This window comes from Jatropha curcas, chromosome 10 (genome assembly GCF_041381405.1).
Source record: "Jatropha curcas cultivar XTBG-Jc1 chromosome 10, XTBG_Jcur_1.0, whole genome shotgun sequence".
NCBI classification, from domain to species: domain Eukaryota; kingdom Viridiplantae; phylum Streptophyta; class Magnoliopsida; order Malpighiales; family Euphorbiaceae; genus Jatropha; species Jatropha curcas.
In genome coordinates this window covers 10,609,677-10,625,276 of record NC_143160.1, presented here as the reverse complement: position 1 = coordinate 10,625,276, position 15,600 = coordinate 10,609,677, and the positions used below count along the sequence as shown (strand labels likewise).

Sequence of the window (15,600 nt, the reverse complement as noted above, 5' to 3'; positions counted from 1 at the left end):
AGAATGTCTTTGAAGAAGAATTTTTTCTGTTTTTGCAAAGGAAGGTTGTATCCATCATAAAGTATTTGATATATGCTTTATCTTGTGTTTTGTAAAATAAATTTAGCATAATTTTATGGAACATAAATAAATTTCTAATTTTGAATGTTTACATTTCATTTTTAATTCTATAAATTGAATATAATTAAATTAAATTTTATCAAAGTTAAAATGTATTTTTTTTTTTAGACATTTGAATTATGGATTATATTAATAAGAGAAGAAACGAGCTATACAAGCGGGAATATTATCTTAAGTTTGAAAAGTTTACATAATTAAATATTAGATTGAAAAGTCCATCCTTCTCTCTCTCTCTCTCTCTTTCTTTTCATACCTTTCCTTTCCATTCTTCTAGACAATTATCATTGAGTTCAAAATTTATAATAAAAAGGATAATCAAATTTTAAATTTCTAATAACAAAAACAAACATTTTTTTATTTGAAATAAATTCTATTTCTAAAATAATTTACACAGAATATATGTTTAATAGACGGAAAGAACCTGGAAAGGAGAAGGAGCACCTTATTCATCATAAAAGTCGCACTCACACATACCGTTCAAAGCAATTTATAGTCTGGTCAAAGTCTTCGAGAAAGGTTATAATAAGTTAAGCTTTCCCTGTCGTTGGTTTTGTAGACTTAGTGAGCCCTCATGGAACAAGTCTCTGCATAGATCAATATGGAAGGAGAGAAAATTGAAAAGAAACAAAGGAATAAATAAAGTAGGACTTTTAGCTTTGATAGACAAGTCTAAGTCAATAAATTAATTGTACGGTCCTTACTCTATTGGCAATATAATAATGTAATAAATTTTTGAATAGGAAAGGAAGAAAAAAATCTATCGGTCCTAAAATATAAGTCGATTTTCGTGATTATTTTGTTCCAAAATATATAGTTATTTTATGTATTTGAAGGAGTAATAAACGATATTTTTTTCAACACCCTTATTTACATTATATACAATAACTATTTTTACAAATTACTTTTGATTTTGAGATAAATGATACTTTAACTTGTTACTTTTAATTTTGAAATAGAGGATAATTTAACCAAATTTTTATAAGGTTAGAGTTTGAATACATCAGAACCGAGTATAACGCTAAGCAAAATAAAGTAAAATCGTCATAACTGAATTGAATTGATCTATTGATTTTATTTTCATTATACAAAACCGAAAAACTTAAAAAATCTTAAAACATTATTGATATTAAATTGATCAGTTTGATTCTCTTTTCATCATATATAAATCAAACTAATTTAACCTGAAAAAAAAAAATCAAAATAAAAAAAATTGAACAAAATTCGAATTAGTTCAATTCAATTTTATAAATAATCCGATTCGATTTGATTTGCTTGTATACAAATTTCAAGGTATTTGATTTGTACTAATTTGAATCAGACTAATGATCACTTCTAATTGAGTCTCAAAGAGGTAATCAAGTAAATTAATAAATGCCGACAGTTAGAAACTTAAAAAGAAGAAGAAGAAAAAAGATTAGATGAAGACTACTAGCTTGTGTTAGGTCTACAGGAATTTTCAGCCCTTGGATTTAAATGTTGTATGCGGAAGATTTCATCTGATAGTGAAATTTCAATTGAAGAAAATAAAATTTTTCAACCATCAAATTGCTATAAATATGACATTTAGAGTTTGGTGCATTATAGGAAGCGTGTGATGAGGGAAAAACATGTTAAAGAATTTGGGTAGAAGGAATATTATTCCTTCATGTAGGCAATTACTTGAACAAGAAGAAGAAAATGGTGATGTGAAAGAGAATGACAGAGTTCCTAAAAGTTATATTCCTGTAATGGTTGGATTAAAAGAAGGTAAAAAGACCAAGTTCTTGATTCATGTTAAGATGTTCAAGAAAGCTTGCTTTGTTGAGTTACTTGAGATGATTGGTGATGAGTTTGGATATGAACATGAAGGAGTTCTTCATATCCCATGTGATGCCACTTCCTTCATTCAAACTGTCAAACGAATTCCTAAGAGCAGCTATTAGTGCTACAACTGTTATCTCTTCTCCTTCTTCATCCTTGTTTCTTAATTTCTGGTGTTGTTGTTTAGAATTATTGAGTTATGATTATTATTCAATCATATACATGTTCTTTTTTTCTTTTGCTTATGTAGTTAGAAGTATGTTATTTAGATCAGAATTTGTGGGGGAAGGAAATTGAGAATAACATTAAAGCCAAAAAATAAATTAAGACTATGATAAGTTTTTTCATTTAATAATTATATTTTTATATCATATTAATAATTTAAGACATAAATCTGAAAGGCCATGCTGCTAAGATGGCAAGTGGCACAACAATGCTGAAAGACATGCTTATATGCCATACTCAAGTCTAACTCTGTAATATTCACTTTTCGTACTTCAATTCGAAAAATTTTTCTTTACTCGGGAGGTTATGAATTCCAATTAGAATCCGCAACTTGATAAATAAAAATATGAGTGTATGTTCAATCAATTTAACATAGGTTTGAAAATGCTGATGGTTTGAAGAAGGAAGCCATTGTTAATAACGGTTAGTATTAGCCAATGATGTCATTTTATTATAAAAGAAATAAAGAGATTAAAAGAAGAAAAACGGCGTCGCACGGTTAATGAATGCATGTGACAAAATACATGTTGTATACCTTCTTCTTGCTCATAACAAAAACAGTTGAGGAGTTGCAAATCTGTTACAGAAAATGAAGAGAGAGAAAGTTGAGTTGTAACAGATTTTATGAGCTAAATTTGATGTGTCAGTGGAATCCGTAAAAGTGCATAAATAACTGTATAAAGCATCTTGTGTAGTTAGTTTTGTAGAAACTTCTTCTCTTCTTTTCAGTGTTGCAATCCTCCTCTGTTTTAGTTCTTCTCTTGTATCTGTTGTCTCTCTATCTTCTTATTCAATAAGATGAATTCAATCAAGTTTTCACAATTAGGATCAAATTCTAGAAATGATTGATTTATACTAATTGAATTAGGATTGGGGTTCAAGGACTCTCTAATTTCTCGCACAGAAAGGGTTGGTAATTGTCCTCTACTCTCATGGAAAGGTCGCACAATATCAACAAACAAAGGACCTATCTTTACCTTGTTGAAACCAGCGAATCATCTCCATCATCTATGTGTTCTGTTGCTAGAGTTATTGTAGAGTTGATGTGATAGTTCATTAATCTTATTTTCTTGCAGAGATTGTGCCTTCTCTACTTTTCAAAATCGGTTTTGCATGTTTTCTATGGTTTGATCGCAGATGAGAGATTGTTCTTCTAACGCTTACAATCATTATATGTTCTTCTTGCAGATGAGAGATTGTTCTTCTAACGCTTACAATCATAATATGTTCTTCGTCGCGAGCCTTTCCTTTTGTTTTTGCAACGTCAAGGCTGGTGTTTCCTTTAGATTAACAATCTATGATACTAAATTGTCAGGTATTACAAACACTTGTGACTTAAAGCTCCGTCTATTTCTAAAAAATAATTTACTAAAAAAATATTTTTTCGTCAAACATATTTTTAAGGAAAATACATTATTTTCCGATGATTGACTATTATATAAAAAATAATTGGAAACTACTTTCCGATGTGTAATATAACATTAAACAATTTTAATTTTTTGCTACATAAATAATATATTTGCAATTATTATATTTCACATAAATTTAATAATTGTCCGGAATTCATAAGAAAATAAAATTAATAAAAGATTGAGCATCATAATAAAAAAAAAAACATTTCTAATATTTTATTATAATTTCATCAAGTTGATATCAAAGTTCATATATTACTTAAACACATAGGTAATGCAAAAAGCAATAATAACATTAGTCCAGGGATTTACTAAAGAAGGGACTCAGGTGGAATGTGGGTAACGATTGGGATATTGATGTTTGGGATGATGCTTGGTTATAGAGAGCTAGATTTTCGGGGACAAACAACAAGGGGAGATCACGAGGAGAACTTGAAAGTGTGTGACCTGATAAACAATGGGTTGTCGGCAAACTCCACCATTTGTTTGATTTAGGAGATATAGCCAGCATTCTTGCAATCCCTTTGAGCCTATTGCAGTATGGGGATAAGCAAATTTGACATTTTTCTATAAATGGGATATACACAGTGAAAACATGTTATCATATTGCTGCTTCTCTTTTCCGACTAATTCTCATGCTTTATTTATAGGTGATTGGCGCAAATTCTGGAGTGTAAAGGTGGCACAAAGTTTAGTAACTTTGTTTGGCGAGCTGTAACTAACATATTGCGACAAAGGTTCAAATTCTTCATAAAGGGGTCCAAGTGGAGTCGAAATGTCCATACTGTGACGAGGAGGATACTCTACATGCATTGCTGTTGTGTCCTAAAGGCTCAAGTGTGCTGGCAGTTTTTATCTCATAACCTTAATCGGTTTTTCCTGAATGTAGGGTCCTTTGTTTTTCATGTTATTAACGCATTAGAAGCAGAAATGGTCCAACACATTTTTCAACTCCTCTACAGCATCCGGTCAGGTCGAAACTTGCTGTTATTTTAGCAAAAGAGATTTGGTCCTTCACAAATAATTGGTTACGCCTTGCATGGTTTGAACGAATGGTTGGAGGCTTAGGAATCGATTCTGGCGTCAGGGAAGCAGGCGGGACAAGGTGACAGAGCCAACTTGTGGACTAAACCAGCTACTGGAATGTTAAAGTGTGATGTTGATGCTTAGAGGTTCCTGGAATTCCGGTGAATGGGGTATGGAGCTGTCCTTCGCAGGCTTGTCTGGTTTATTTCAAGGTCACGTAACCCAGCTATGGCGGATGCTATGGCCATTAGAGAGACTCTCTCTTGGCTTCGCAGGGAAGGTTATAGCAATGTTGAAGTGGAGACAGACTTATAGTTAAGTTGGCAACGGTTTCGATCCTCACGAAGGATTTTCTGAGTTTCAATTAGTTATTAAGGATTGCAGGACATTACTCTTACGTGGTAATGGGTTTAAGATATCTTGGGTGAGATGCCGCGCTAATATGGTTGCTCGTTTGCCCGAGGAAGCTATTACAATGGCTGGTAGTACGATTTGAAGGTTACCTCCAGATTTTTTATGGAAAAATAATTATTTGGCCTCTGAGAATTTTATAAAATTAATTAATTTATTTTCGTATTTTTATATTTTTATGTATTAGATATTTAGTTTTTAAAATTTAATTTTGTCCTATTAAATAGTCTTTCGGTTCAATTTTAATCATTTTTGCTGTTAAATATCTATTAAAAGACTAGAATACTCTTATAATGTGACAAAAATACCCTTACAACAAGACGAAAATTTAAACACTATCCTTCTTCATCTTCGTCTCTCTAAAATCCCACTTCTGCAACAATACAAACTCTAATAAATAAATAAATTTAAAAAATTATTAAAGTTGCTGTATCTCCTCTGCATCTCTCAAACTGTTTAAAGTTGTTGTATCTCACTGCATCTCTCTAACCATTATTTTTTCAAAGATATTGTTTCAACATCTCTCTTAAGTCCCACTTTTGAAACTATACAATTTTTTCAAAGGTCTGCTCCGACGAAACAAAAGCAATAGCCGATGGCGGTCGAGATGGAGGAGCTTGAAGCCGGTGGTAGTCGGTGCAGTTGATTGAGGGTCCGGATCCTGACGGAGGAGAAAAGGGGAATGAAGGAGGCGGAGTGAATCCTTTGAGTTACCTATTCCGTTTTTCACCTCCAAATCCCTCACTTTTTCACATTTTCACATATCTCTCTGCACTTTCGTTCGTTGAGGAGACATTATCTTTGACGTCGGTTTTGTTCCATATGTAGAAATCATATACTGTTTTCAATTTCTTTCTCAAATACCATTGGGTTTCCTTCATTTGAGATTTGAATCATCTCTATTATATATAAATATGAGTAAATATGTCTATATGATTTTGTGGAAGACAGTTATACCTTTCATATGAATGTTGCCTTTGGATTTCTAATTTTACTGTTTATTAACCCAAGCTTTTAACTTGTTTAAATTTATTTATTATTTGAGTTTCTATAGTTGCAGGAATGGGGACTTGGAGAGATGAAGAGGAAGAAAGATAGTGCTTTGCTTTTTGTCTTGTTACAAGAGTAATTTAGTCTTTGACTATATATTTAACGGCCTCATTAAAATTGGACGGAATGACAATGTAAAGTGACAGAATCAAATCTTGAAGACTATATAACTTATGTACAAAAATATAAAGATGAGTTAATTAATTTTGTAAAATCTCAAGGACAAAATAATTGTTTTTCATTTTTTTATCAAACAATTTATTGTCTGATGTTTGCAACTAAGGGTGGCCACAGTTCCGGAACCGGCGGTTCCAGTTCCAAATTTTTTGAAATCGGAACTGAACCGAAAATTTTCGGTTCTGGTTCCGGTTCCTTAACGGTTTCAAAACCGATGATTCTGATCGATTTTCCGGCGAATCGCATAATTTTAAATTTTAAATTTTGAAGACCGGTTTTCAAAATTTTAAAAATTTGTGAAAGTTATTTCTAAAAAAAAAATACACCTAAAAAATCAAAAAAATGCTTCAATTAAATTTATTTTTTTTTAAAGACTTGAACTTAATTATTTTTTTAAAAAAAGTCTTCAACTGAATTTATTTTTTGTTTAAAAAAGTTTGAACATAATTTAAAAAAAAAGGGGCTTGAACTTAATTTATAATAAATCCAAAAAATTATTTTTTCAAAAATATCCTTAAAACTAGCCGTTGATGGTTGTTGGGAGGGGTAATCAAGAGATTTCACAATAAAATTAAAAAAAAAAACTGACAGTTTCTAATGGCTAGAACTGCTGGTTCCTTCCGGTTCCAACTGGTTTGTGGAATCGCCAGTTCGCGGTTCCAACAATACTGGAACCGGAACTGAACCGAAAATCTCCGATTCCGATTTCGATTCGGACCGGTTCCGATTCCCACCGGTTCTAATTCCGATTCGGATTTAGTTCGAACCACCGATTCTGGTTCTAGGAACCGTAAGATGGCCACCTCTATTTGCAACCATGTTTTGTCACCTAGCAAAATAGAACCTAGATCGGGTGTAAAAGAGGAGCATAATAGCGGAGTTTAGCTGACTTTATTATGCTAAGTTTTCCTAATATTTCTAATAATAATATTTCGATTTTCAAAAAAAAAAAAAAAACTTAAATAACCATAAACTACTAATTAAAATCCTTATTAAATACTTCAATATTAATTTGTTGGATAGAAATCAACATAAGTACGATGAACCAAATGCCGCTTGCATATTCGAATCTGTCCCAGACTCCTGGGCTTCCACATGCAATTACACACTAAGCCCAACTAGGGATAGAAGCGGAACGGTTATCTGCGAATTTTTAACTATTCCTAATCATATACGTTTAAAATTTTATTATCCGTATCTGTTCCAAATCTATTTAAATATTTATTTAAGTATTCGTATTTAAATCCGTTTAAAACTTTACTAATTATATCCATCTTAAATCCATTTAAAGTACCCCTTAAACGAGTATGGTATCCGCACATTTTCAACTATCCAAATCCGAACTTATTTAAAATATTTTTTTTTACTAATAAATAGGTAGGGTATCCGTAGATATCTATGACCAAAATCATTTATTATAGCAGGTATCCAGTATCTAACCCCCATATACTACTCGAATTTGTTGTGGGTAATAATTTTACTATCTATATCCGTGTAAAATTCATTTATAAATATTCGTACACTCATTAAACAGATCAGAGTGGAGTAGGTACTTTGAAATATCTATCTCACTTCCGCCCAACTGCTAAGCATATTCCCAGTTGTGGCCCAATCACAAAAAACCCAATTACACAAAACATTATTTACAATCATATGCCATTGTCAGCATGCCTAGAACAAATCATCTCAGTGGTTAAGCACTTAAAGCTATTAGTTCTGTTGGCAACGCGAAAATGCATGTGAGAGAGAGCAGCACTGGTCTCTCCGTCTCTTCAGCAAACCGAGAAAATATATATGGCGGCTTCTGCTAGAGCAGAGAACGTTGTGGCCTCTCTTCAACCATTCCTTTCGAGCAAGCAAAGTTTTGTCAGGAGCGCATAGTAAAGGTGTCCCTGTCTCTACTTGCTTCTCTTCCTTATCTAGTCTTAATATCTCGACTCTTACTTTTCTTACTATAGCTCAGCCTCAACGTATTCATTGTTTCTTGCAATTACTTTTAGTTCTCGAGCTTAAATTGCATAAAAAAAAAGAAACAAAAATCTGGCTTGCACATTCTATCGAACAAGTGGTAGGCATTAGTGAATTTTGCATTTGATAATGCCTAACTTAAAACCCCCTTTTTTTTCTTCACTGTTTTTTTCCTGATGCGTAATAGTTGAGAATTATTGCTGTCAATTGAAGGTAGTGAATATTAGAACAAATGGATGAATTGTTGAAGAATCACTTGTTTGCAACGCATGCAATTGCTGCTGCCGGGACAGTGACATTAGGCACAGCTGTTACTTATCCTCTTGATACTATCAAAGTCCTTATCCAGGTTTGTGCATTTAGTTTCTGTATATCTTTTTGTTATCATTTTTGGAAGTGACTAATTTAGTTTAGTTGCTTTTTTTTTTTTTTTTTTTTTGAGTTGGATTGCAGGTTGGATCAAGTTCCAATAGACCATTAAAAGTGAGTCAGGCTTTGAATAGAATTCGTTCTTTATCTGGAATTTCAGGTTTATACTTTTCTTTGATACGGTGTTAAGTGTTTTGTTTTTTTCATTGCTTTGATCTAGGAATTTGTTTTTGTATTTGTGGAAAATTGTTTATATCAATTCCCTTTTAATAGTGGTGAAGAAATGATTGATCTTTATTGTCTTTTTATGCTCAACCACTGGACTAAGTCTTTGTCCATACTTTTTTGGAAATGTGAAAATCTAATAGGCATCAAACTTTATGAGAGGAATTAATTTTTAATAGTCTTGTTGTTCAACAAATGATACAAAACAAGCATCAAGCCTGACTTGATGCAAACCACTGGTTACATGGAGAGAGGGGTTAATAATATATACAGAGACCTATTTGAATCATCTTATTGTATAAAGGAAATTATTGGTGCTTAGTATAACAAGCCTTCTACGGTTTATCTAGTTTTTAACACGGATGAAAATAGATATTGCTATAGTCATGGTCATTGCTTTAGGCTTATAAGAGTGGGAAAAAAAATGGTATGGTGAAAATAAATTTGATATGGTGGAAAGTTCAAGAAGTTGATGTGGAACCATGATGGAGAAAGACTAACTGATTTAGTTTAAATTTCGTTGTTAAATGATTAGATATTATTATTCTTGAATTTCACTTGAATTGGCTTTCAGTTTTATAGAAAATAAATCTGAAAAATAAAAACCCCATGTTAAACTTGAAGTTGTTAGAAAAAAGATCTAAATTCAAATTGTTGTGCAAAGGGATCGGCTTGAAAGTTTATGGATTTCTTCAATAATAATTGAATACTCAATGAGTTTATATCTCCTATGTTTCTCCACTAAACTTGGATATTTTCTTTTGTAGTATTGTTTCATAAACTCTTGTTGTGTGTTCATGCATGAATTTAATAGGCTTGTATAGTGGCTTTGGATGGTCGACCTCAGAGAGAATACTAGGCATGGGAGCTCGCTTTGGAATCTATGAAATTTTGACAGCTTTTTATAAAGGTACTCACTTCTTTTTCTTTTTAACACAAGTTTTTATGAGCCAGTTTGCCTTGGAACAGGATATAGAATACTCCTCTTAGCTCTTTAGCTACTTGGCTTAGAATGTTTAATCCAGGTCAGGGCCCAGAAGGATGTAGGAAAAGAAAAAAAAAAAAAAAAAATCTTTGATAAACATAACTATTTTTCAGGTAATTTAGGGGAAGCATAATAGAGTGAAGCAAACCAAAGTTCTCTATTCATAAAATATACCTGGCTTAGAATCCTATGTCTGGTATGGTGGATGGTTCTGCACCAAAATCAAAATCATGAGAAAGATAAATGTTGGTTTAATTTTTTGTTGCCACTGGCAATAAAACTAGACTGCTTACAGGCACCATGTACTCTAGTAGCTCCTTTCTCTGTTAGTTTATGGTATTCACATAGGTTAAGTTCATATGATATTAGGAGTTGTTTAAATATTCTAGATGATAGGTCAACAAGTTTCAACTCATTATGTGATGGTTTCAATTGCTTTTCCGGAAGATGGCCGAGAAGACAATTATGTATATGTCTCTGAGGCCCTTATGGCAGGAATGGCGGCTGGTGCAATGGAGTCAGTCATAAGCTCTCCATTTGAACTTATTAAACTCCGTACTCAAGTTGCCTCTGCATCTTGCACTCCAAGGTCTGCCTCTATTATGGAACATAATGCTGTATCACCTCTGATTGCTAAATTACTACGTGGATATACTCCAGAAAAGACAGCATTGAACAATTCTGTTGCCCTTTTGTCCACCCTATCTGCTAAGCACCCAAATTTGGCTGGTGCCTTGCAAGAGTACCCATGGATGATGACTGGGTCTGGGAAGGCACCATCAGTCTTTGATGTTTGGAAGCCATCAAACATCATCTCTTTGGAAGGATGGTGTGCATTATGGAGAGGACTCCGGCCAGGAGTTGTTCGCGATTCTATTTATGGTGGGATATTCTTTTCCAGCTGGCAATTCCTGCACCGAGCAATGCTAGACTGGAAGGCGGTTGGGATGGATCCTATACCCAGGTTTGGAAAAGTTTGCCTTGGAAAATATTGTTGTTATGTTCTTCTCACTGTTTTTGTTAAATTGTCTGTGATATTCTCTTATTGTGTTTCACATATGAATTCACCCCCCCTTGGGAACAAATGAGAGAAAATGAGAGATACAAGTGGCTGATATTGCCAAACTGTCTTCTAATTCTACCTTTTGATATATCTTCCTTCATTGTTGGGCTTCTTAATGAAGTCACTTTCATTTGTGCTACATGATACGTGAGATACTGCATTACATAAAATTACAATTCATTTCGAACCATTCTTACCTATGCAATCATTAGCCATCAGGAATTATCTGTTTTTTGATAGGGCAGAATTATCTGCATTACATAAAATTACAATTCATTTCGAACCATTCTTACCTATGCAATCATTAGTCATCAGGAATCATCTGTTTCATTTGATAGGGCAGAATTAAAGTGCTGCAGCTTTATGGCATATATTTTATTTGTTCAATTTCATTTTCCTCAAAGTTCTTAGCTTTCTATTAGGTCCGATGAAGAAATTGGGCCACTCTCTCCAATAGCTGTCAGTCTTGCAGCTGGATTTTCCGGTTCTATTGCTTCTGCTGCATCTCATTGTTTTGACACTGCTAAAATTCGATCGCAGTCCACTGTGCTGCCCAGGGTACGTTTATTGTTATAGTTTGCTCATGTGCTTATTTACAGCTCCAAAAATGTGTACTTTTTTGTTATTATCTTCTTGTAATGAAAAATACATTTTGAGGTTTATACAAATCATGCACATGTTCTGTATAGGTGCTTCTGCGTGCACCAAGTTCCCCAAGTCGATGCTCTTAGTCCTTTACCCTTCCCTCCCTTCTCAGTGCAGCAACTCTTGTCCTCACTCTATTTGAGGGAGAGATTTGTTGCAACTCTTGTCCTCACGCTCTTCAATAGATGCTCTGTGTGCTCAGAGAACATCTTTTTAGAATGTGCCTTTCTTTTTTCTTTCACGTGCACTGCAAATGCAATTAGTTGAGGATAGATTTGCCTTTATTGTCTTTGACTGGCTTAATATTAAAAATGTAAATGGCTCAGTTAGGTGGGAACTCTCTGCTTGTAAATTACTTATAGTCTTCATATCTATATATTACCTTGGTTGCTGTGAAGTCTAGGCTATAAATGACACTCGGTTAAGATTTCCATAATGGAGAATACTGCAAAAATCTCATATAGATTTTATTTAAAGTCTGACTTTGAAGAGTGGCTTTCTGGCAATATCCCCCTCTCTTTGTCAGAATATCAGTTAGGTCAAATTCATTCCTCACTTTTTCTTACTGTTCCTGACAGAGAGATGTCCCTGGCTCCTATAATTGCAAATGTCATGATACTTTTCACTTGAGCTACTTATGTGTTGTTTTTATACAATCTTAATGTTCTCCTGCAGTATATTTCAATGGAGAGGAGATTGTTAAAATGGAGACGACCAGGTAATTGGTTTGAGAGAGTTACAGGGATCCACCCGGCAGACAGGAATCTCTTGTTCCGTGGTATCTGGTTGCGAATGGCTCGGAGTGGGTTAGCGTCATTTATGATTGTTGGAAGCTACTATTTTGCTGTTGATTATATTGTTTATGAATGATACCAAGAAAGAAGAAAAAGGACAAAAAAAAAAAAAAAAAAAAAAAAAAAGGAAAAGGATCAAGAGTTTTACTCATTTGTCATAAACATAACATTTCTCGTAAAAGGAGCAGTCTCAGATACAATAAGATTGATTGCTGAAAGCAATCTGTATTTAATCCCTATTATTGTGCAATTGGAAACTGTTCTAGTTAGAAGAGAAATGAACATTTAAGAGCAATGAATCCAATGATTCAGCACGCAAATCAAATAATTAAAGAAAGTTAGATTGAAAAGGGAATAAAGGGACTGTATTTGATATATATTATGAACTATAACAAAATCTAGGTTTATGTAATCTCAACTATGAACTTAAAGATGAAAGAAAAAGGGAAAATTAAATAAAACAAAGAAAGATGACAAAATCGCTGTAAATACAGCCCATAGGCAAACAAAATTAGATTTCAAAGAATGCCTCACAGTCCCTTTTTACAGATAGTCGTCCCCTTTGTAACTAAATAATGTGTCATCTCCTGAATGAAATTCATATTCCACTGTCTTTGTTATCATTTGTCATCTTCATTTTGGCTCTTTTAGTGCGCACCTTAAAAGGCTTGGGGCCTAAATCTCTATATTGCTGCCCTTCTGGAGAACAACCTTGTCCTCAAGGCTAAAGTGAGGAAATTATTCCACCGTATTAGCTACATCCATCCAAATGGTTCCTCAACTGGTTGCCGCTTCCATTGAATAAGGACCTGTTGATTTGTCGTTGGTCGCTGATTATCACTCGATGTTCACACTTTATCTTCCGTTTAAGCAAAGGTCCCTCTTGAGCGGCCAAATTCTACGACAATTTCTCCATCACCTGGTATTCTACTACTTTCTTGAGTTGAAAAACGTGGAAAACCAGGTGAAATTATGAAGTTGGAGAAAGGAGCAACTTGTATGCTACTGTCCAATTTTTGCAATGATCTCAAATGGGTCATAATCTCAACCTGTGAGTTTGGTTTTAAACTAGGCAGCTACCGAATGTGGTTGGCGTGACCTTAGCTTCGAAAATACTTTGTCTCCAATAATGAAATTAAATATGCCTTTGGTGTTTATTGGCATACGTAACTAATAATTTTTGCGCCTTATGTAAATCGTATCGAAGTTGCCTCAGAATCTCATCCCTATATTGGAGATACTGAGATAATGCTTCTACTTTTGTTTGGCTAGGCAAATAGAGCTGAAGCATGGGGAGTGGTCTGCCATACACCACCTCAAAATGAGTCTTGCCAATAGCCCCTTGTCAATTGATATCGTACCAACATTCAGCCCAACACAACCACTTTGACCATAACTTGGATTGTTTGGAAGAAAAATACCTCAAATAGGATTCCAAGCTATGGATTAGCACCCCTATTTGCCCATCGATTTGAGGGTGATAGGCGGACCGAACTTGAGTTGAGTCCCCTGAAGCCAAAAGATTTCAGTTTAAACTTAACTTAGAGAGATTGGGTCTTAGTCATTAGCATAGTCTTGGGTATACCATGAAGGCGCACTTCTTCTTCGACAAATAGCTCAGCTAGTGCTAGCTGTAAATGAGTGACGTAACAAAATAAAGTGGGATCGGGTTATGAAAGAAGGAGAAGAAGGTATCATTAACAACAGGTTTTATTACGGGACAACTCATGATGTTCATATATTTTGAGAGTCGATCAACCACGACATGAATACAATCCAACCCATTTTATCTTGACAACCCAGTGATGAAGTTAAGTGCTATATCCTCCCATATATAAGTGGGAACTGGAAGAGATTGAAGAAGCCCCATGAGATTGGGTTTCATACTTGTGCCTCTTACCACACCATACATGTAGCCACAAACTTCTGAACTGTTGTCATCATACTTGACCAATAAAAATTAGAGGCAATTTATCAGAAAGTGTGATATGCGCCTAATGTCCTCTAGTATCAGTAGAATGAAATTCACAGGAAGAAGGTGGAAGAACCAACCTGCCGTTGTAATACAAAGCACTCATGACTAAAGAATAATGGGAATAACTCTTGAATTGCGAACTCAAATCAGACATCAGTTGAGTTAAATAAAGATCTTATTGAGTTTCCGCATTTATCTCATCTCAATCAGCCCATTTAGGACCTCAAATAGCCAGTAATTGCAGGTCCTCATCCCTCCGGCACAAAATATCCGCTACCATGTTTTTCTTGCCTGGTTTATATCGATGTTGAAGTTGTAACCCATTAGTTTGGAGGACCAATATTGTTGTGCTGGAGTTGCTATCTCTTGCTGAAGTAAGTGGCGCGAATCTTTTGATCAGTTCGAACAATGAACCTCCACCCCATGTGGTAAGGCCGCCAATGCTTAAGTACCAAACGACAACCATTAATTCATTCTCATATCCTGACCTAGCAGTGAAAGGGCAGAAATGGCCTTGTTGTAGTAAGCAATAGGCTGATTTTGCTACATTAATATTGCCCTTATCCTCGACTTGGAAGCATCAATTTCCACAAAAAGATGGAGTAAAATCAAGCATGGCCAATACAGGCGCAAAAAGCTTGTTTAATGTCTCGAAAGAGTCTGGAGTTTTAGAATCCCAAACTGGACTGGCCTGATTTTCCTTTTTTTAAATAAATTTGTCAAATTGCCAACTGCCTACAGTGTAATATGAAGCGGCAGTAGTATCTTGTTAGGCTGAGAAGTCCGCGACTATCCTTGATTGACCAAGGAGTAGGCAATTAAAGTATGCTAAAAATTTTGATCGAATTCATCTCAATTCCTTTGGCTGAAATAACATGGTCGAGATAGTCAACCAAAGTCATTCAGAAGAGCCACTTATTTTTCTTAACATGGAACTTGTGGTTACTAAGGAGCAAGTGAGGCAAGTGAGAATTCTAGTCCTTCTTATAAACTAAGATGTAGTACAAAAAAAAAAAAAAAAAAAAAAAAAAAAGGAAAAACTGCGCTTGTAGGGTATGAAAATGTCATCCATAATAGCCTAAAAAGTCACCGAAGCATTCATCAAACCAGACGACATAACTAGAAATTCATAGCGGCCGGAGTGAGTGTGAAATACTATGAAGTTCTTCAAGTAGTTCTTATATCACAGGATCATATATTTGTACAGTATTGTTGCTTTATTCAATTGCCAATAATCAACTCAAAATCTCCAACTTTCGTCTTTTTTCTTGACAAGCAAAATCAGGCTCGAGAAGGGACTAGAATTAGGCTATATAATTCCTGCCACCAACATATCCTTCACCAATTTTCTATTT

The 15,600-nt window shown here is 34.3% G+C and overlaps 2 protein-coding genes and 1 long non-coding RNA gene across 5 annotated transcripts; all 3 read left to right on the top strand.

The window, feature by feature from the left end:
* Window positions 1-1,727: 1,727 nt before the first annotated feature.
* Window positions 1,728-2,042, top strand: LOC149493072 (auxin-responsive protein SAUR15-like). The gene has a single exon (XM_089726851.1). It carries the CDS (start codon window positions 1,728-1,730, stop codon window positions 2,040-2,042), a length of 315 nt encoding a protein of 104 aa, XP_089582977.1.
* LOC149493071 (uncharacterized) lies at window positions 2,041-5,874 on the top strand. Its single transcript, XR_016322854.1, has 2 exons — window positions 2,041-3,460; window positions 4,208-5,874. It is a non-coding gene; the product is annotated as an uncharacterized LOC149493071 (long non-coding RNA).
* A 1,951-nt stretch (window positions 5,875-7,825) lies between these two features.
* LOC105636828 (Mitochondrial substrate carrier family protein) lies at window positions 7,826-12,402 on the top strand. Of its 3 annotated transcripts, none has more exons than XM_037635732.2 (7): window positions 7,826-8,107; window positions 8,403-8,538; window positions 8,643-8,718; window positions 9,598-9,693; window positions 10,264-10,732; window positions 11,254-11,389; window positions 12,152-12,402. In XM_037635732.2, the coding sequence occupies exons 2-7, from the start codon at window positions 8,422-8,424 to the stop codon at window positions 12,344-12,346; spliced, it is 1,089 nt and encodes a 362-aa protein (XP_037491660.2). In that variant the 5' UTR covers window positions 7,826-8,107; window positions 8,403-8,421; the 3' UTR covers window positions 12,347-12,402. The 3 variants fall into 3 exon arrangements, with proteins under 3 accessions (XP_037491660.2, XP_089571695.1, XP_089571694.1); XM_089715569.1 differs by having other exon boundaries at window positions 7,829-8,107; window positions 8,407-8,538; window positions 10,216-10,732; XM_089715568.1 differs by having other exon boundaries at window positions 7,831-8,107; window positions 10,216-10,732.
* Window positions 12,403-15,600: the final 3,198 nt, after the last annotated feature.

Coding starts and splice junctions, on each gene's coding strand:
- LOC149493072 (XM_089726851.1), top strand. CDS start 1,728: ATGTTAAAGAATTTGGGTAGAAGGAATATTATTCCTTCATGTAGGCAA.
- LOC105636828 (XM_089715569.1), top strand. CDS start 8,422: ATGGATGAATTGTTGAAGAATCACTTGTTTGCAACGCATGCAATTGCT. Junction 8,719..9,597: donor TTCTTTATCTGGAATTTCAG/GTTTATACTTTT, acceptor TGAATTTAATAG/GCTTGTATAGTGGCTTTGGA. Junction 9,694..10,215: donor TTTGACAGCTTTTTATAAAG/GTACTCACTTCT, acceptor CTTTTCCGGAAG/ATGGCCGAGAAGACAATTAT.